The following is a 20,926-nucleotide window of genomic DNA, read 5'->3' as shown; positions in this document are numbered from 1 at the left end:
TTGACAAATTGAAATATATAAAACATGGGATTAGATACAAGATTTATGTAGTTATTGATCCCCTCATATCAAGTTCATTGAATTAATTTTATAGGTTATAAGTAATAAGTGTAGATTTGTAGATTAACTTTCTTTTAAGAAGAACACATAAATTTTTTAATTTTGATTTTAGTAATAAGAAGTGGGTTGCATGATTTTCAAGAAGAACTTAATCTTAATACTAAAAACAATATAAATTAAGAAATCATTAATGATTATAATAAGAGGTCCTTTTTCTTTCCTTTCTAATTGGCATTCAAGCCAAATGATTGTACTTTACCCCTTTTGAATAAAATCTCAATTTTTGCATATCCCATGAAAAAATCTAATCTGTGCAACACGTGATTTGACAACTTCTTTTTCTTTTTAGAATAACACTTTGATCTATAATATAAAATCTAATATAATTCAAATGATAACACATCGATTACCATAATTACGGACAAAAATACATAATTGGGCTAAATTTTCCTTGTTTCAAGCACGAGAGGACAGAAAGTATAAACGACACCGTTTCACTGCTCTTATCGGGAAATCTCCTTGTCGATGCTGTGTCACTCTGTTTCAGTTCAACGTATTCAAACCAAAGGGTCCACAAGCGTCCCCATGGAGGCTTGATATTTAATTTCAGAGAGCTGTCAACTTGTAGATCTCTCTTTCTCTCCTCCTCACTGTGCAGAACTACTTTTTTTTTTTTTTTTTTTTTCATTTTTCTGTGAGGGTCCAGCTTCCTCATCTCCTTTCATGGTTGATCTGATCTCTTTATCTTTCTCTCCGAATTCTTGACCAACAAGTTTGATTTGTTTAAGATCTGTTCGGATATTTTGTATAATCAATGTAATCTGTTGAGTTTCATAATTATCCAACTAAGCTTTCTGTTTAGTAAAGCCTTTCTTTCTTTTTCTATTTCCCAATTATTTTATAAGGCTAAAACTGTTTCAACTCATTAATGCGGGACCAGGAATAGTAATTACAAGTGAAATCATCTTTTAAGGCTCATGATAATAAATGGGTTACCTTCACTTTTTAGGTTTTTTCATTATTATCCTCTCTTTTTACATGCATTTCTTATTGTATGCAAACATGAAATTTTAATGGTGCATCATTTGGGGACTTTCCAGAAAAGCATCAGAAGCAGACAAGAGATTTTGTTTGGCTTCTGGGAAATGGGGTTGAGTGGTAACAGAAAATTGGAATAAAAGAATAGAGAAAAAAAAGGTAGAAAAAAGAACATAGGATTTAACACAAGCACATGCCTTCTATGCTTTTCTTCTTCATTGGCTGCATTTTCTTAGATCTTCTTTTTGTCCCCATTTTAACTCTGCTTATTCTTGGTCTTTCAGTGTGATCCAGTTGGCTGGGGTTTTGAATCCATGCTTGTGTAAAACTGTCGGTTGTCTTGGTGTGGTAGGTCTGTGGTAGTTCGGCGTCTGGTAGTGGAAAATTAATGGGTGAATCTGTAGCTGCTGCTTCAAATGATGAACACAAGGTACAGTACCCTTTTTGTCTTTTCACTCTGAAAAAATATTACCCATCTGCTTAATCCAAGTTCTGTTGTTGTTTCCTTGTTAATTTTGTTCGTTAGTGAATGTAGATTAATTACTTGTTGATTTCTAACTTGTAACTGGGAATTTCCCATATTTGCTGTGTCACATAATTGAAAATTCCCATGTCTTCCATGCTGATTATTAACCTGTTTATGTCCATAACTGCAAAGTTTTCCGTGCTTTATGTTGTATTGGAAAATCTCAGTCTATTTCTTGCTTGAATTATACCGACTTGAGCTTTATTTTTGTTATCTTGGATAAACAGATGGGCGAGGGGGTTAATTCAAATTCAGCTCTTGAAGTGTCGGTTTCATTTGGTAGATTTGACAATGATTCACTTTCTTGGGAGAAATGGTCATCATTCTCTCCAAATAAGTATATGGAAGAAGTTGAGAAGTGTGCAACACCGGGATCGGTAGCTAAGAAGGCGGCTTACTTTGAAGCCCATTACAAGAAGATTGCTGCACGAAAAGCGGAGTTATTGGATCAGGAGAAGCAAACGGAAAGTAAATCCTTCACGTCAGGTAATCTAATTTGTGGAGATCTAAGTGAAAATACTTGTGGAGCTGATTCCAGGTTTAGTATATCTACTGGTCAACGTTCTTCTGAAGAAGATAAACATGAAAACAACTTGGTCAGTCAGTTCAGTGAGGCTCATGTTGATAAGCAGAATGAAGATCCTCCAGGCAATATAGAGTGTCAAATGCCATTAACCGAGGAAGTGAAAGAGGAAATAGATGATAGTTTAGATTCAGGTAGAACGAAGTTGGAAAAGCCAGAAGAAGCTGCTTTAGTAAATGAAGAAGAAGAAAAAGAAATTTGTTCCAAGGGGTCTCAAGATACAAAAGAAATGCTGCAGAACATGGATAAAGATATCGAAAATACTAAGACTACAGAGAAAAGCATGAAGGTGGATCATCCAAGGATTTCTCAGAAGGTGAACCTGATATGCTACGAACAATTTCTTTTACTTATTTACTTCTTCATTCTTTTCTGGGCAGTCGGGGGAAAGGGAGGTGAACAGGAAAGCATGATTTTATATGTCATTGTTTATATCTGTGTAAAGGATGGTTTTCTCAATTCTGGCTTCTAATGTTATCTACAAAAATTTCTTATTTAGGCCAATCTAATGAACAACAGAACTACGACCAAAAAGAATACTCCAGTGAGTAAGGAGAGAAGTGTGGCAGGGATAAAGAAGAAACCTGTATCATCCGTGACTAAAGCACCAGAATTTTCAACCCCCAGGATGTCAAGGCCAAAGCCTACTTCAACTGTCATGCATATGTCCATGTCAAGATCTTCAACAAAGAAAGAGAATGTCTCAACTCTACCAAGAAGCAACCAACCTTCCTTAGGAGGAAGCAGAAAAATGGCCCCAAAATCCTTGCATTTGTCCCTTAGTTTGGGCCCTTCAGGTTCTGATCCTGCATCTCACACAGCAATGCGGAAATCTTCCATTATGGAGAAAATGGGTGATAAGGAAATTGTGAAACGAGCATTTAAAACATTTCAGAATAGTTTCAGCCAATTGAAATCCCCTGGTGATGAACGGACTGCAGCACCAAAGCAGGTCCATCTTCTTCTCTTAATTACACATCAGCTGGGATATTTGTGGTCTATTTAATTGATCTTTTGGATCTCAATCTTCATTTACATAACTTATTTCCAGTTGTCGTAAACAGGTGGCTGCGAAGGGGATAAATTCAGGATTTTCTACTCTTTCAACTCCAAGAAAAGAGATGGCAGGGTATGTTTGTGGTTTAAGATTTGTCTGCTGATAATTCTGTAATCTAGAAAGTGCTTATTGTTGTCAGTATAATATACATGACAGCTGTAATGCTTTTTATTCATGTGATATTTGCATTTTGCCAACTAGACTGGTCTGTTATATATGTGAATACTTTTTCTATGATCTGCTGCCATTATGTTTACTTTGATTGGAACTCCTGTTGGCACTGTTAAACTAATAGAAACAGTCAAGAATCTATAAACACAATAAACAGAAGAGTGAGCAAAATACAACTTTTTTGGTGTCGAACAAGCTGAATTCTGGATTTTTGGGTGAAATAGTTTCTCAGCTGTTGACCTATCAGTTAATTTTTAATTTACTATGCTACCAAAATCCTCTATCAGTTACTTTGGAATTAAGGCTTAGTGGAGTTCATTTTCGTGGAATGAATTCTATAATGTATAAGTGCAGTAACCATGCAATGCTAATTGTAAGTGTAAGGCATACTGAAAGAAAGTTGAGTAAAAATAAATATTCCATGCTTATTTTTCACAAAGAGGAAAAGATTAGCTATTTATTGTAAGTTGCAATAAATCTGAACATACTATGTAGAAAGGATTAAGCAAACAGAGATACAAGCTGTCATAGGTTAAGGGATGCATACTCGCACATTGAGCATCTGTCGCAATCATTGAACTTCATGACATCTGCAACGACCGCGTGATTGTATTGTTTCCTATTAAACTACAAGTTAAAATAAAACATTGTCAATCCATTTTCCATTGCTGCATTTACAAATTTGAAATCGAGCAACTTCCCTGATTTATGTTGCTACTAATGACTGTAAATTAGAAGCTGTATATTTCTCTTGATAGAGATACATTCTAATACATTTCCATTTAGCGCCCAAAACTGCAATCTGTGCAAATAACAAATGCTCTTTCCTTGTTGTTCTGGGAAGTTGATTTCATTGTGTGGTTTGGAACAGGTCCCCGTTATCAGGCAGCATGGAGAAAAAGAGTTCGAAGTCTGCACCAGTTTCTTTTGGCTTGAAAAGTAATGGAAGTACAGGGAAACAAAAAGAGGTATCCATTCCCGCCTCCTTTAACTCTGATGCTATCTTGCACTTTCAGATACACATACCCAATCCCACAAATTCTTTTCAAGTATGATGAAGTAGTACCTTCACTTAGCCACATAAATCGGCGTTTCTTCTACAATTCCTTTTTCAGTTTTCCAAGAAATCAGAGAAGTTCAATTCTAGGCAGGCAGAGAGGATGACCCTTAAGACAAATCCAAAGGTCAGGTTAAATGCATTTTTTTCTTTTGATAATAGTATATTTTCCCATCTTCATTCACAGAGATTAGTTGCACAGTCATCATGAATCAGCTCATTTCTGTATGAAAAATTAGAGCAGTAAATTTCTCCTGGTATTTATATCCACAGATTGTAACTTTCTGCTGGAATATACAATTGATAGATCATCATCAATAATATTCCATATGCTGTTTCTAATGTTTATAGTATCTCAGAATCAATTTTTTTTTGCAGGAGAGCATGACAAAAAATCTAAGCCAAAGCCTTAATTTAAAAACCACACCAACTGAAGGTCTTAATCAGGGAGGGAGGATATCTAAAGGTCCTTCAGATAAGGTAAGTCCAAACTTTTTTAGTTCTATTTTTCTTTAAATTCTTTAAATGAGTAATCCTCAGACCACATAGACGTAAGATTTGCATTTGGTGATAATTTTTCTGGATACCGACTAATTTATCATTAATTGTTTAGAATGGGAGATCAAACTTATATCCTCTTGATTAAGACAGATTTAGTTTTAGTTATATCTAATGTGTTGTTGATTGAAAAGTTCGCAAGTTGGAAACAGAGATGCATATTCTCCCTTAGTTATTCACTCTTGTATTGATGAAAAATGGTTATTTTGGTAGCTGCCTTGCTGTACTCCTAATTATGAGCTTAGCATCTGCCACATACCCCACAGAATGATTGTTTATGGGAGAAGATAATGACTTACAGCTGTTAACCAGCGTGATACTCATTTCTCTTTTTAGAAGCATGTAGTACTTGAGAGTGGTAAATTTACTTCATGATTTGTCTTGTCAGCTAAGATCTTTTGAGATGGAACTTGTCAAAGGTTTTGTTGATTAGTTAAAATGCTTCTATAGGATTCTTGTGGTATAAAGTTTATGTTTAAGCTTCCACAAAGTCCTTTTTAAAGTTTGAACATGAACATGAACATGTCCAGCTTAAAATTTTTTCACATTTATCATTTTATTCTTAGGCGGCAACTTGTTAATAATGACCTTGGGACGAGAAGTCATCATTTTTTTCCTTCTAAGCACTGTTTATTTTTAAACAAATTTCTGGCTGACACTGATAATTAGATCCGAATGATAACAGCAACCAAATTGAAGTTTGAGGTACTGAGAATTACTGACTATGTATGGTAAAAGTATAGTTTCGAATTGAATTGAAGTACTGGTTTTAGTATTTATTGGCATTGGTGATTTGTCTTGTGTTTTTTTTATCTTTTCTAATGTTATTGTCATGTAAGAATCCTGCTTTCAATATTTTTTACCATAAGAAATCACTATAGCATTAGTCTTATTTTCTGAATTAATAATGGAACTTGCGACTTTTGCAGGGACTTTGGGCTAGGAAACTTGCATCATCAACCAACAGCATGGGGAAAATCAAGAATTTTTAACATAATATGTTGCTGATTTTCTCAGTGGAGAAGAAGATATTTACAACGAAGACATTGATTGATTTCCCAGTAAGGACCCATGCCACAGTATCTTTGCTAAGCTGTCAATTGAGGGGTCACATTATGTGCATGTGAAAATGGCAACAATAAACACAATTCAGTATCAAATCTTATTGCCTTGGTGGTGTTATATCCATAGTGCTGGAGATAAAAGTTGAGGCTTTGTTGTCCTTCATTGATGAACTGCAACCTGCCTATGCTGTGTAAATATATCGGAAGAGCATGAATTTCTAGGCTGTGCTGCACTACCGAGTCATGTCAGAAAAATCTCTGTAGTTTCTTTTGTGTCCAAAATAATTGCAAATAAATGTTCTGGCTTGATTTTCAGGGTAGACGATAACCTTATCTAGCTAATCTATGGCCTCTGCTATCAATCCAGTTGTTGCAACTTTTCTTTCATTTTAATCAGGCTACTTTAACTATTTTTTTTCCCTCTCCACTTGTAAAATCTCAGTAGTGTAATTGATTTTGTGGTATTTGAGTAGAGGAAGACAGTACATGACATGCTCATTGTTTTATCTGCACTCATTGTCCCTTTTCCTTAGGATGAAGAAAAAAAATTGAAATTTTTTTTATTCTTTCAAAAATCACCATGCAGTACTTTACATCTTGAGTTCTGAACAAATCCTATATACAGTAATCAATTATATTTCAGAGATGAATAAATATCCTACTTATTAAGAATCAGTATCCGATTTACTGGAAGTGCTCCTCGATTTGTCTGTCATGAAGTTCTCCGGCAAGATCGGGAACCTCACTGGTGTTCTTGATGCCAATGACTTGGGCGGTGATGATGATCCTCGTGCTGTATTTGATGCCTTCCTTCTCTGTAAATTCCTTGCAATCTCCACGCATACCTGATCAACCATACTAAGAAAATCCTTAATAATAACAAACAGTTGTAGTGGGTTTGCTCCTTTATCTTTTGAAGCTCCTGCTTGATAGTATTCTGTTGTTCTCTTCAGATGCTCCATTACTCTTGCCTGCTCTTCTTTAACCGCCTTCAGTTCTTCCTCAGCCGAATCAAGAAATCCTTTCATCTTCCACATGAAACTTCCTTCTTCATCAGATGCACACTGGGACACAAGCTGTCGAATTGCTGCTGCTCGGCTGGTAAGAGTTGAGCACGTAGCAGCAAAGGTGTCGTAGTCTATTCCTGCTGCTTTCTTTACATTAGAGAACTCAGCGCTGAGGCCTCCTACAAGTGGTAGTCCTAGCATTACATATTCCTTTTCCTTCTCCTTTTTCAATCCTATGGTTTCAGGGTTTAGACTGCTGTTGCTGCTGCTGCTTCTGCTGCTGCTACGACTTAAGTTACGATTCCTATTGATAGCGCAGCGCTTACCTTCGGATATAACTACTTCTTCCACAACAAAATGAAGCAAAGTAGTCTTCCCATCAATACTTTTGACATCGGATAGTTTTCGAAGAGCATTAAGATTGAAAGCTTGAGCATTCCCTCTTGAAGTTCCAGCATTCATTCGATTGCCAGCCTTTAGGATTGCTTCGAGAAGTTTCATGAATAGTCCTCGAGTTCGAAGCTCCCTGCAGCCTAATTCAAGGATCTGTAAAGATTCTTTGAGATGGAGAATCTCAAAATCATAATTCATTCTGAAAACCATCGCATCCAAACGGGCAAAAGCTGATGGAATTGCTTTCAGGAGATGATAAAGGAAGGATTCAGCATCGGCAAGCCTTCTCGGGTCTCCCTCGAAATCAACTATCAGAGTTTCTTCCTCCTTGGTTGGAGCAATCCTAGTAAGTTTTTCAAGAGTGTCTGCATCTGTGTCACTGCCTTCAATTAGTACATTAATAATTTCTTGGCGAGACATGCCTAGAGACTTTAGTACAATTGCAGTATTCTGGGATTTCCGAGGATCCAGAATGAAAGTCTGTGCTGATGAATCAGGGTTGGTATTCTCTCCATTGTTCGAGTTGCGGTTTCTTGGAGGTGATTTCCTATTGGAAGCAACATAACCAAACAGAGCTTCCATAAGGTCACCATCAAACCTGAAGTTATCAAAAAAGAGAAACATAAAAAATGAGTAAACCAGGTTGATGAATTATTATTACCAAAATATGAAGACTATATATATATATATATTACCTGAAAGAGCCGCCATCAATCTTGTCCCACACCATTGAATGATTAGCTCTGGCGGTGACTTTATCCCAATGCAATGGCTTGAGCTTCACCTGACCATTTCCAGTTCCTGGGCTACCTTGTACGCTAGAAGAAGGCTTACTCGGTGATCCTCCTGTAGGAACAGGAGGTGGTTTTGAAGGTGCTGCCGCATGAACCGGCGGTGGAGGCGGTGCTGGTGATGGAGTTTTCTTTGCTTGCGTAGGTGGTGGTGGTGGTGGTGCAGGGCTTTTCTTATTATTCTGAACTGTCAATGAAGATCGCGGCGGAGGTGGAGGAGAAGATGTTGATGGTGGTGGTGGTGGTTCAAAGCTTTTCTTGTTATTCTGAACTGCCAATGAAGACTGCAGCGGAGGTGGAGGCGGAGGAGGAGGAGGAGGAGGAGGAGGAGGAGAATGAGTTGAAGGCTGAATGGGTGCTTTTGCTTTCTCAATGGTGTTGAAAATAATCCCATCAGACGGAGGAGGAGGTAGCGGTGGTGGACGAGCTCTGTTTCCATCATGATCTTCATGGATTTTGACGTGTGAAGTCGAAGACTTTCCTCTCAGTAAAGGAATTTCTTGAATCTGCACTTGGTTCTTTTCCCGTCGACTTCCTCTGTAAACCATTCTTTTTTCCTCTTCTTCTTCTTCTTCTTCCTTTGTTCTTGCACTGGGCACGATCTGTTTACGTGACCTACTCCTCTTGCTTCTTCCTTGAAGTCTTCTCCAATATATAACATCTAACCCATTTTCATCCACAATCAACCCTTTTACGCTCCCATCGAACCTCCCGAAGCTATCGCGAGAGATCGCCGGCAAGCCCACCTGCGCTCGGCCATCGTCTTCCTTCTCTTTTTTCCTCCGCGCAGCAGCGCACTTCCGTATCAAAAAGAAGAGTAGAGTAACCAGAACAAGAGTGCTAGCGGCCGTTACAGCCACTGCCGTCACAATCTCACCAGTGTTGGACGTCGACTTTGACGGAGGAGTTACCGGCGGAGCTGATATTGACGGCGTCAATGGAGGGGAAATAGGCGGAGTGTTGGGTGTTGGAGCTGGCGATGGTGTAGGAAAAAAAGTCTCGATGTTTTGAGGAGAAGCCAACTGGGAAAAAGAGAAAGGAAGAGTAGAAATGAAATAGAGGATCATGAAGTGGAACATGACGGCCATGAAAGAATCTGGAGTTGCAGAGACGATTGAAAAAGAAAACAAGTGTTGTTTGGGGTTTGGTTTTTCTTATGATTAAAGTTTGATTGTTATGATTTGTCGTATGTATATGGGTTTTGGTGGTTGACATTTTCAAAATTTTCTGGTTTCCCATTTGCTTTTTCCTGAGTTCTTCAACCTTTTCCTCCCCTGACCAAAACAACCCTAGGCTTAAAAGTGCAGGTCAAAATCTGCAATTGAGGGATGTTTTTTGAAATTAACGAATTTGGAATTTGGGTTTTGATGTCATCTCATCAAAACATGTAACTAAGTTTACAATTTAAATATCAATTCTTGATTTAGGGGCGAGCATCATATCATATCAGACCGAAATTAAATTGGAAAAGAAATTTTAAGACCAAAGATTAAACTGATATACATTCTATAAAGATTAATATATTATTTTTACATTAATATTTTAATTTTAAATGTTAAATAATATAATATTAAAAAATATTAATGAAAGATGGACCAAAAATATTCTTACCCAAAATTAAAACGTAGAATCCGTACGCTTTTCACATAGTTTTATTGGGTGGGTGGTGATGTGAATGTGAATTTTTGGAAATGAAACCCATGCACTAATCTCTTTGTATTATAACACGTAATTAAGGATTAAAAAAAAATATACATAATTAGGATCATGTCAACATCTTCATCTAATCATTTGCAATTTTGAAGGGTTTTGCCCTCTTGATTTTACTCTTTCTATATAACCAATTAATAAACAATTAATGAAATTATGGAAAACAACCATACAGTAAAAAAAAAAAAAAATTGATTTTTATTTGGATTGAAGATCGTAACTTCTAATTCAAGATGATAATACAAGTTTCGTTAAGTTAATTATTCAATCTATAATTTATTCTTAATTTGGTATTAGTGTATTTAGATAACTAAGCAAATATTGTGTTATATTTTAAATTTTTATAAAAATTTAATTAATAATTTAAATGGGTTTTTGATCACTCCAACTTATGTAATATCGAGGTTAATAATAAAAAAGAGTTAATTATTTTAGAGAAATTTATTTAGTACATGATATAATTTATTGACGTAATAATAACATTAAAAGAATGTTGTAAAAGTTAAAATAATTATTTTAAATTACATTAAATATATTTCAATATAATAAAGAATTGACCCTAAATATAATCATATTAATCTTAACAAATAAATTACTCATCAATTATGCAATTTGTAAGATGTATATATATATATATATATATATGTACGGAAAAAGAACTGAGTGGCTCACCCAATTTGTTTTTAATAATAAAATGAGAGTATTTAGGGTGATGTAAATAGATTGACTTAATCTATGTAAAATGCAGTCGTTGGTGCAAACAAAACAACTACAAATAAAATATTTATCTGCAAAAAATAAAATAAAATCACAACTACTCAGGGTGGGCCTCCTAAAAACCAAAGTCAGAGACAAGCGTTTCACGTGTAATGCTTTTGCGTTTTAATAGATTGTCGTTGCCCTGCCTATTTTCTTGGGTTGTTGGGGAGGTTCGGGTCCCGGTCAAACTAATCAATTTTAATGGTGGGTTGACTTATATTTCTCAGCCTCTATTTCATGTATTGAATCACTTGGGGCTCTACATTCGATGCACGTTTTTTCTGGACTTATTTATTTTTCAAATTTATGAATATATATATATATGTGTCAAAGTAGTTTTAAATCATATTCAGATAGAATAATTTTATTTAAAATATTAGAATTTTTAAAATTTACATGCCAAGGAGAAGAAAACTGTCGAGCATAAAAGATGAAATCTAATATTTGAGAAGATAAAGAGTCTTTTCATTTTCTATGTATAAAATTGTGAATTTGAGTTATAACCGTTTTTATTAAAATATATATTTTCACAATAAATAAATATAATTTTAAACTAACAAAAATAAGTTAATCATCAAAAAATAATAAAGTTTTTTTTTTTTTTTTTTTGGTTCAAACATGTGTAAAATTTTAAATGTTTTTTCAAATTCAAACATTTAATTATACTCCATCAAACTATGTTGAACCTATTAATTAAAGTTGTGAACAATCCAATATGAATTGAAAAAATTGAATTAGAATTGACTGACTATCTTATTTAGATGGAATTAGGTATGATATATTTTTTGATCTCATATTTTTATACTGAAAATTTTGATATATATCAGTTTAATCCTAACACAATTTTAACCTACATTTTATTCGGTTTGAATTGTGATCTAACTTTAAAAAAAAAAAAAAAAAATGATCCAAACCAGATTGAACAGAACCTTGTATAATTTAAGGTTTGCTATTTATATATAGGCTAGTTCGGATCCGGTTTAGTCTCAATCATCTGATTTTGAAGGAAAGTAAAAGGACTCACATTGTATCTACGCATGAAGAAACTTTTACAAACTTTCTTTTTCAGAAATAAATAAATAAATAAAAATTCATCGGAGTTGACCTCGAAAAATGCTGTGAATGGCAACAAGTCAAAGCAGTTACTTATTTGCTATAAAGGATGAGAAAAAGAAACGTAGTTACCAAACAGGGAAAACACTTTTATTAAGAACCGAAGAGGATATTTATATTCGGGAATCCAAACAGGCTGCGAACCGCATCGTGATTGGCGGTAAACCGCTGATCATTGACAAAATCAATCAAAGACTCTGTTTGTTTGTGGGCCCACATTATATTTCTAGGAAATTTAAAAACTGTAAAAATATGAATATATGAAAATAAGAAAACGCGTCACTTCATTTCGTTATTTCCACACTGCCTACCTACTGAGAATTCCTATTAAATTAATGAGATTTACACTATATATATATATAGCTATTAAAATATTTTAAAAAATATTTAAAAGGACTTTTCGTTATTAAAAAAAAAAATGCATTTTCATTTCAGAACAAAATATAATTTTTCTTTTATTGTTTTATTTTTGACAATCTATTTCGATATTTAATATTTGTAGTATGATTCTCTGTCATCTTAAAATATATTAAAAATTTATAGAATATTTGCACTTACATAAATTTTTAAACACTATATGTAAATATTTAAAATTAAATAAATATTATGAATCATTAAATAAGTAAAAAACCACGAAATTTGAATTTAAAATAACACTCAATAATATAGTAGTAATCCTCAGATTATACATCTTTATATTGATAACAATTATTTTATTAATAATATAGGAGGATAATTTATTCATTTACCTTGTTGAATTAGACCCCCCAAAAAAAATATATTTGTTTAAATATATTACGTAAAATTCAAAATAAGATGGAGAGAAAAATAAAAATAACAAAATATTTAAATCTGACCTTAAAAAAGAAAGGAAAAAAAAAAAAAAAGCTTAAAAAATACCCCAAGTCATTTTCAGCTGAACTGGATGGAGCTAATTGCTAGTAATTATAACCTATCATATATATATATATATATATATATATATATATATATATATATTATCCTAGCTAAACTGTCCAAATCCTGTCAATGTATCCACAAGATGATAATTAACTTCAAATAACATGAAAAAAAAACTTCACGGTTACTGATCATTTTCCCAAGAATATAACAAAGTTATATTTACTATAATATTTCATAATAATACATGCATGCCGTACTTATCTAATATTCAATTATTAACTTTATGTTTACAATAAAAAATTTAAAACTTATCTAAATATTATAATACAAAAATATTAATACACTAATCTCAGTGAGTTATAAGAAAATATCGTTTTAAATAGGTACTGGGCTGGTTGGCCCAGTTGGTATTTTCTCAGGGTTAATTTGGCCCAAGGGAGTGGCCCATTGGTCTATAAACGTATCCAGACAGTCCCAACGACAACAAATGTTGATTGAGAAATAAGAGGAAAAAAAAAACAACAACAACAACAGCATAAATCTCTCAGTTGAGACACAAGGAATATATATATATATATATATATATATATATATTTAAAAAAAAAAAAAAAAGAAAGAAAGAAGAACAGCTCAGAACAGGAGGAGTACAGGGACCATGGCAGACCAATCACATTGAGCACAAATGAAGATCTTCAGATATGATCCTACTGTCTGCATTTAAGACACTGGTGCATGTATCTATCAATCTATGCGTCATTAAATTTTTATAATTTGAAACTATAATTCATTCAACAATAATACAAATAATAATTCAATCCCTTCTAGTATGAAATTTTCTTTTTGAAAAATAAATTAATCGTGGGTATCGTTTAGCTTAACCACCGAAATTATTTTATTTTGCTTACAAGATTTTGAATTTGTAAATCAAGTCTTACCATACAACAATGTGGTTCCAAACCCATAAAATCTCTAACAATCTTAAATTAAAATCATGCTTACACCCATCAATAAAATGTCAAAAAAAAAAAAAAAAAAAATACTTCAAATAATTGAAGACATCATAAATTTTATTAGGATTATCAACTTAGTGTAAAATTTAAATCAACAGATTTTGATTAATTAGTTATTTTCCTTTAACGTATTAGTGAATTTAAGTAAGATTTACATAACACCTGAAGAAAAGAAAAAGAGAAATTATTTTTCTTAGAGAAAAGAGTAAAGATAGGTTAGGATTGGTAGTTATCCAAAGAGGAAACTTGGCAAGGAATTAAGGTAGGGCAGGGTGGAACGAAGTTGGGAACATAGGAGTGAGTGAAGGTGAGGACAGAAGACCAAAAATGCAAGGGTGGCAGTGTGTGTGTTTAAAGAGACAAATGCTCAAGGGTTATAATCCTATGTTATGCCCCTACCCCTTTTCTATCATCATCATTATCCCGTTCCCAAATATTCCCTCCACCACCACCGCAACATAATCAAATTTCCCATTTCAAATTTTCACTACCCATTAAAAATAGATTAGATTAGATTATTGATTTCACAAGTTAATTAATTTGGAATATGTAACTCATATTGCCACATTTAATAAACAATATAAACGGATGACCAAAAAAAAAAAAAAAAAAAGTGGAGGGTAAAAGTGGGGGAACGGGGGATTTTGAGTCGATATGCAACAAAAAACCGTTACTGACGGATAATTGCAACGACTGAAAAGTTTTCTTTTTTGGGCTCTACTCAGATGTGGTCATTCTGAGTCGTCTGGTAGGAGAATCCAACGGTGATGGGAAACACGGTGCCGATGATGATAGAATTGACGGTGATGATGGTGACGGCGACGGTGAAGATGAAGATGATGATGATGATGGTGATGATAAGATGGAGGGTGGAGATGAAGAGAAATCGCAACTCTCCCTTAACTTCCTTTTGTTCCTGTTTCCAACTCTCACTTCCTTCATCATGTAATCTTTCAAACGTTTCACGTCTGATAATTTCACCGGCTTCACTATGAAATCTTCGGCACCTTCTTCCAAGCATCTGTGATTTACCAAAAACACATCTTAATTAACTCCAACTTTAAAAATGAATCTAAAAGAAGAAAATATTGGAATTCAATTTCGAGATGAGTTAATCTTTTTATATATATTAAAAATTACCTGTCGATTCGAGCCAAAATGTTCTCAGATGACATAATTACAACTGGTATTTCTCTAAAAGTGGACGATTCCTGTTCCACAACAATGAAATTCAATTTCCATTTTTGGATTGCAGATACATAAATCATGAAATGAAAAAGAATCTGACCTTAATTTTCTTCAGCAGTTCGTAACCAGTCATTCCAGGCATACAATAATCAGTGATGATGAGATCAACCTTCAAACCCTAAAACCAAGTAGAGCTAAAAAATTTAAGCAGATGAACACTCGATTACTATTCACCATGGAGATTCAGCTTCTTTATCTCCATAATCAATAAATTTTATACTCACATCAAAACCAGTACTGGCCTTCTCTTCATCTAATCCCAAGAATTGCAGAGCACTTCTTCCACTATCGACGGCAGTCACTGCAGAATCCAACCAAACTCCCTTCAAAAATTTGAAATTAAAAGAAAAAAGTTTCCACCCAGAATAAAAAGAAACAAACCTTTACAAGAAGAGGTTTTAAGTAACCTCTCAATGACCTTACGATCAACGAGGCTGTCATCAACGGCCAAAACATGAACCTCCTCGGAATCAGACGGCGAGGCTTGAAAACCGCCGTCGACCCTGTCGGACCTCCGTCGCCACGATCCGGCGCCGTTTCTGGCCATAACTGAGATAGAAATTGATGGTTCCGGGCAAGCAAATAGGAATATTTCGGAGAAAATCTGAAAACCCGTCCCCTTTGAGCAACTTCGTTGGAGGAGAGGCAAAAACAGGGTTCTGTGCTTGTATGGCCTTTGCTTTTATACGGTGAAAATGTAATGTCTATCTGTCTCTGTCTCTTTCATTTTCAGTTTCTGTCGCCATATTTAATTTTATTTTACTTCAAATTTTCTCTGTCAAAATCAAATCTTTCCTTCTCTCTCTAACAAATCCTCGCAATCTGCTTTTTTAATGACAAGGGCTTATTTAACAACGCTCAGATTCTGAAATCCCACTTTCCTCCCACCACTAATTAATCCAAAATTAAAATTTTTTAAAAAAAAAAACAAAAAAAAAAAAATGAGGGGCCACGTAATGTATCAATGAATCGTATCGCGAGAAATTGGTCAAAATATTGGGATGTGAGCCGGCGAATGGTCGGGATCGAGGAAGGAGTTGACCGCAGGTCAACGCCGTCAAATCCGTATGGGGAAATTACCGACATGGCTCGTTAATCGGCACCATCAAAAAGGGTAAAATGCACCGATTTTCACCGGTCTAAACACTGACACATCCATTACTATTTAACCATTTGTATTTTTATTAAATGAAAATTTCAGTAAAATCATAATAAAAAGCCTTAAAAATATGCAATAATGAAATATATTAATTAGTAAATTTATATGTAACAAAAAACTTACAACACCTGGAAATATGGTTTGGGTAACAAAAAATGGTGGAGGCAACAAGATCTTCATTATTCTTAATTAGATGGATCTTTGTTGCTGTTAAGTTAAAATCCCACCGCTTGTCTACACGTGCTGTGTTTTTCTACATTTTTTGTGATTCTCTAATCTTTACGTATCTCTTTTTGGTAAAATAATCTTTTGCGTATTTTCATCATCATGCAAATTGCTCCACTGTTAACTAATTATAATTTACAGCCCATAAAAAAAAATATATATGATTATTAATCTAACAGACATTAAAATTTTTAATAAATTATTTAAACGAGAAAGTAATTAACTGAGAATATATGTATTATATAAAATATTTAAGTTGAAAATTAATTTATAACATGTATTTAATAATTTTTTTTTTTAGAAAATGATCTTATTTAAATAAAAAATTTATAAAAACAAAAACTGAAGCAAAAAAAAATCCAAATAATAGGAAAGTAATTTTTAAAAATGTATGTGTAACAAATAAAGGGTGAAAAAAAAATAAAAATGATGAGGCATAACATATTATTATATTATTAGGGTACCCAAATTTAATGCATTGTTTAAACACAAGTCAAACTCTCACATTAATTTTTTAATGAAAAGAAAAAAAAAAACATTACTATCATGTTTTCATCAAATTAAAAAAAAAAATTTTGAATAATTTATATTTGAAATTTTTGTTGACTAAGGAAACAAATTATTTATTTAAAATTTAAAATATGAGAGTAAAAAAGTAAAAGAAAAAATTAAATTAATAATTTATAAAAAGTGAATATAAAGAATTAGAAAAAAAAATTATATACATATAATATGGTATAATTAAACGAAAAATCATATTGTATATATAATTTTAGACTTGATTGAGTTATATTAGAACGACCGTATGGAATTTAGTATGATGAAGGTACAAAAATAAATAATAAAATAATACTTTATTATATGAATAAAAGTTGAAAATATACATCTATTAAGATATAGTCTTTGTTAATACTGTTGTTAAATATAAACAAAAATATTTTATAAAATTAAAAACTGGTTTCTTTTTTAATTTCTATTATATGCCATAGTTTTATTATTTTTTTAAAAAAAAATCAATTTAAACCGTTATGAAATACTTGTCCGTATTATATATTTATAAAATAAAATTTCAAATATATAATATTACTTTGAACTATACTTATTAAAAATGAGAGTTAAAAAAATAAAAGTAGGAATTAACATAAAATACAATAATAATTTTTTGTTAAGATGGCAAAGATAAATGTAAAATAAGATAAATTAAGTGCATATAATTTTGTGTAATCGAAACAATACATTCCAAGTTTCATCGACATAAATAAAATTCATAATTAATTATTTAAACTTTATATATAAATCTATATAAAATCTTTTTTTTTGTCATACTAATATAATTTATAGTTTTTTTTAATTGAATTATATTTGAATTTACAAATAAGATTGAGAAAAATAGTAAAAATATGTAAAGACCCAAAACTCTTGTAAAATAAATTTAAATTAAATATATGGAATCGTATAATAACGTTAGGATTTACATTCTTTACATATAAATTAGAATGCCCAATAAGATTACAGAAATGTTCTTTTCATAACGATTTATAAAAAAATAAAATAAACATATAAAAATAATAAATAAATATTATATGGAGGTTAAACTCCACTAGCTATTGATAGGATCCGGAAAACAGCTACTCACTGCTTTCATGTTAATTAGGATCTAGATCCTAATTTTTTTGATTTGAAATGGTTAATATAAGTGAGTTACATTAACCCAATAAGAATATCACACTACTTACCGATACAGAAACTGAATGTTGAAAAAAAATATATAAAATGACTAATATAACTCTTAAATTAAGTAAGTTCATTTATTATATGAAAAATCATTTATTACATATTTACCGTTATGAGATTTTCAAAATCGACTTATGAAAATAATAACTCAAATAACATTATAATTTATTATACAAGTGGGCAAAAACAACAACTTTCATTTTTATCTATTTACTAGTACCTTTGGGGGTTCATAGGGATGTCTTCCTACACGTGAACCAAATATCTAAACTTGTCGATTAGCTGGTCGTCTCCATATTCCGTCCGGTATGAGTGGAAAAAATATTATCCCTCGATACCCTATCCGATATGAGGGTAAATCGGGTCGTATCCATACCCTGTTCGGTATGAGCGCCAAAAATATAATCCCTTAATATCCCGTCCGGTATGAGGTAACATTCACGGTAAGGTTTTCTATGTATCCGGTCCATCTACCATATTTTAAGATATCTAGTAAGATAACCATTTATTAATTAACATAATCAAGCAATTTTTTATTTGTATATTAATTTCAAATTTCACAAATCAACCGTAAATCACGCAAAACAAACGATATATGCATTAAGAAAATACAACTGAATTATTTAACTATTTCAATATAGCTGTACAAGTAAATAATCAGTTAAACATAACAAACAAATAACTAACCGGTTCCGTCTTTATTAATAACTTGTAATTATTCCCAAAATTTTCTAAACTTTACAAAATACCATATTGTTGATTATTAAGCTTCAATTCCATAACAAGGAATATGGTGAGAGATTCTTACTCGAATTGGTGTCCGAAATACCGTACTTTCTACCGCACCTCCTGGCAGTTCCTGGATTTTCTAAATTTTTATGCGGAGACTAAACACACTTCACATACCTAAAAAATATCCAAAAATCCAAAATCGATGTTAAAAATATCTTTCGGCTAATTTTAAAATTCTAGCACGGCGACAGTGCTGTACTCCGACGATGACACCACCGTCTGTAGCAGCGGTTGCCTCGACCTGACCGTTTTTGGTCAGTTTAGGTCGATTTCGGCCGACTTTATACGTATCCCTGCGAAAAAATACATTAGTAAACCTCAGTTGGTCGAAAAAATCAAGAAACTGAAACCTACCGGTGGTGAGATTTCTGGGTGTAGCAGCTCTGCCGGCTCTCATTCGCGGTTGGGATTCCTCATTCGGTCAACTTACATAAAACAGAACGGTGAATACAATGGTAAAAAAATAACAAAACAAGAATCAGGAAGGGGTTCATCAGAGGAGGTTGCGAGTTTTGGGCCGCTGCGGCCCCGCTGGGTTTTGCCCGCAGTTTTTGGCTCACCTGCCATCCGTTTTGCTCGATATGGCCACAGGGATGCTCTGAATCGAATTCCGATCGAGTAAGAGAATTTTTACCTTTTTTAGCGGTTGGAGGTGACTCCAATGCGGCGGCGGTTGGCGGTCGCCTTCTTTCTCCAGCATATGGTCTTTCTTCTCCGACAAGGGGGCTGGTGGCTCGGGTTCTGGTTTTGTGTGATGCGAGATATTTATACCTATCATGCGTTAATCTGGACCGTCTATCGCGATTGATCTCGTCTGTTTGATCGCGCTTAAAGAGAAAACGAATCTGAACCGTTCATCGTATTTGATCTCGATCATTCGATCGTGCTTAAGGAAAAAATATATTTGAATCGTCCACGCGCGTGGGATCGATCTGGGGTTGTCCAACCGGGGGGCACGCTGATCGCCAGCGTGGCCTCCCACGTGGCACTGTTGTGCCTTGCCACGCGGCGCACTCTGATTCGTCGAGGTTGCTGACTGGGCGGTCCTACATGGTCAAAAAATTTTTCTTGCCACTTTTGACCCTCCTGTTTTTAATTTTTCTCAAAAATATCCCAAAACTCAATTTTTACCTATTTTTTTAAAAATTATTTTCAATATTGTTCCAAATTTATTTTTTTTAAATATAATAAAAATTAAATGAAATTAATATATAAATTTTTTTTATATTTTAAAATTGCTAAAATTTATCTCGGATCAATTTTTAGATCCGGATATTACAGAATATCTATCATCTATTCACTTATTTGGTTGAAAAATAATAAGTACTGGTAAATGAATTTACTCAGACATTCAATTAATTTTTTAATTCTTTTCATTTCTTTAAATTTTTTGGAGAATTAAACATAAAGAAAATTGTTTAAAATTTTAAAAATAAATATATAAATTCATACAGTTTATAAATTACGGCGCTAAATTATAACATAATAAAAATACTTTTAAATGATGATACATGGAAAAAAAAATACAGTAGGATTTAAATTCATAAATTATTATAAAAAAATAAATGTATTAATTGCTCAAGTATTTAATAGTTGTATTAATTGATAAAAATTATTAGATGTAGATATTAAAAGTGTTGATTTTTAGAGTAATCAATTATTCCCCCACCTAGTTGGTACAACTATAATATTCAGTACTTCCCTTTTTATTATTATCAAAATCCTAATTTAATGATAAGATTTGATTTTAAATTTCAACTCAATTCCAATCCTACTCATGTTTTATTTAATGCCCACTTTTTTTATCTACTTAATGCGATACGGCATTATCATAATGGATGTATTGTTTTTTGTTCGCGTAAATAAAATTAATTAAGTTAAAAATAATTATCACATAAATTATTTTATTAAAATTTTAAAATTTATGTGTCTTATTTTTAAAAAGTATGAATTCATATATTATATCTC

The 20,926-nt window shown here is 32.8% G+C and overlaps 3 protein-coding genes across 7 annotated transcripts; 1 reads left to right on the top strand and 2 right to left on the bottom strand.

Moving 5' to 3' along the window:
• Positions 1-539: 539 nt before the first annotated feature.
• Positions 540-6,626, top strand: LOC110822638 (neurofilament heavy protein). Of its 5 annotated transcripts, none has more exons than XM_022052797.2 (9): positions 540-684; positions 1,383-1,528; positions 1,852-2,523; positions 2,707-3,159; positions 3,272-3,336; positions 4,307-4,403; positions 4,551-4,619; positions 4,871-4,972; positions 5,980-6,626. In XM_022052797.2, the coding sequence occupies exons 2-9, from the start codon at positions 1,487-1,489 to the stop codon at positions 6,040-6,042; spliced, it is 1,563 nt and encodes a 520-aa protein (XP_021908489.2). In that variant the 5' UTR covers positions 540-684; positions 1,383-1,486; the 3' UTR covers positions 6,043-6,626. The 5 variants fall into 5 exon arrangements, with proteins under 5 accessions (XP_021908489.2, XP_021908487.2, XP_021908486.2 ...); XM_022052795.2 differs by having other exon boundaries at positions 658-786; XM_022052794.2 differs by lacking the exon at positions 540-684 and adding an exon at positions 742-876.
• Positions 6,627-6,649: 23 nt separating this feature from the next.
• On the bottom strand, positions 6,650-9,696 carry LOC110822639 (formin-like protein 4). Its single transcript, XM_088209011.1, has 2 exons — positions 8,210-9,696; positions 6,650-8,112 (listed from the first exon to the last, which is right to left on the bottom strand). The coding sequence occupies exons 1-2, from the start codon at positions 9,391-9,393 to the stop codon at positions 6,780-6,782; spliced, it is 2,517 nt and encodes an 838-aa protein (XP_088065137.1). The 5' UTR covers positions 9,394-9,696; the 3' UTR covers positions 6,650-6,779.
• A 4,598-nt stretch (positions 9,697-14,294) lies between these two features.
• Positions 14,295-15,869, bottom strand: LOC110822792 (two-component response regulator ARR5-like). Its single transcript, XM_022053006.2, has 5 exons — positions 15,430-15,869; positions 15,273-15,349; positions 15,089-15,166; positions 14,941-15,011; positions 14,295-14,821 (listed from the first exon to the last, which is right to left on the bottom strand). Exons 1-5 carry the CDS (start codon positions 15,593-15,595, stop codon positions 14,518-14,520), a joined length of 696 nt encoding a protein of 231 aa, XP_021908698.1. The 5' UTR covers positions 15,596-15,869; the 3' UTR covers positions 14,295-14,517.
• Between the last annotated feature and the right edge of the window lie 5,057 nt (positions 15,870-20,926).

The sequence above is a fragment of the Carica papaya genome, chromosome 8 (assembly GCF_054855325.1).
Source record: "Carica papaya isolate Zhongbai chromosome 8, ASM5485532v1, whole genome shotgun sequence".
NCBI classification, from domain to species: Eukaryota; Viridiplantae; Streptophyta; class Magnoliopsida; order Brassicales; family Caricaceae; genus Carica; species Carica papaya.
The sequence above is the reverse complement of the archived record's forward strand: the minus strand, read 5'-3'. Positions and strand labels throughout refer to the sequence as shown.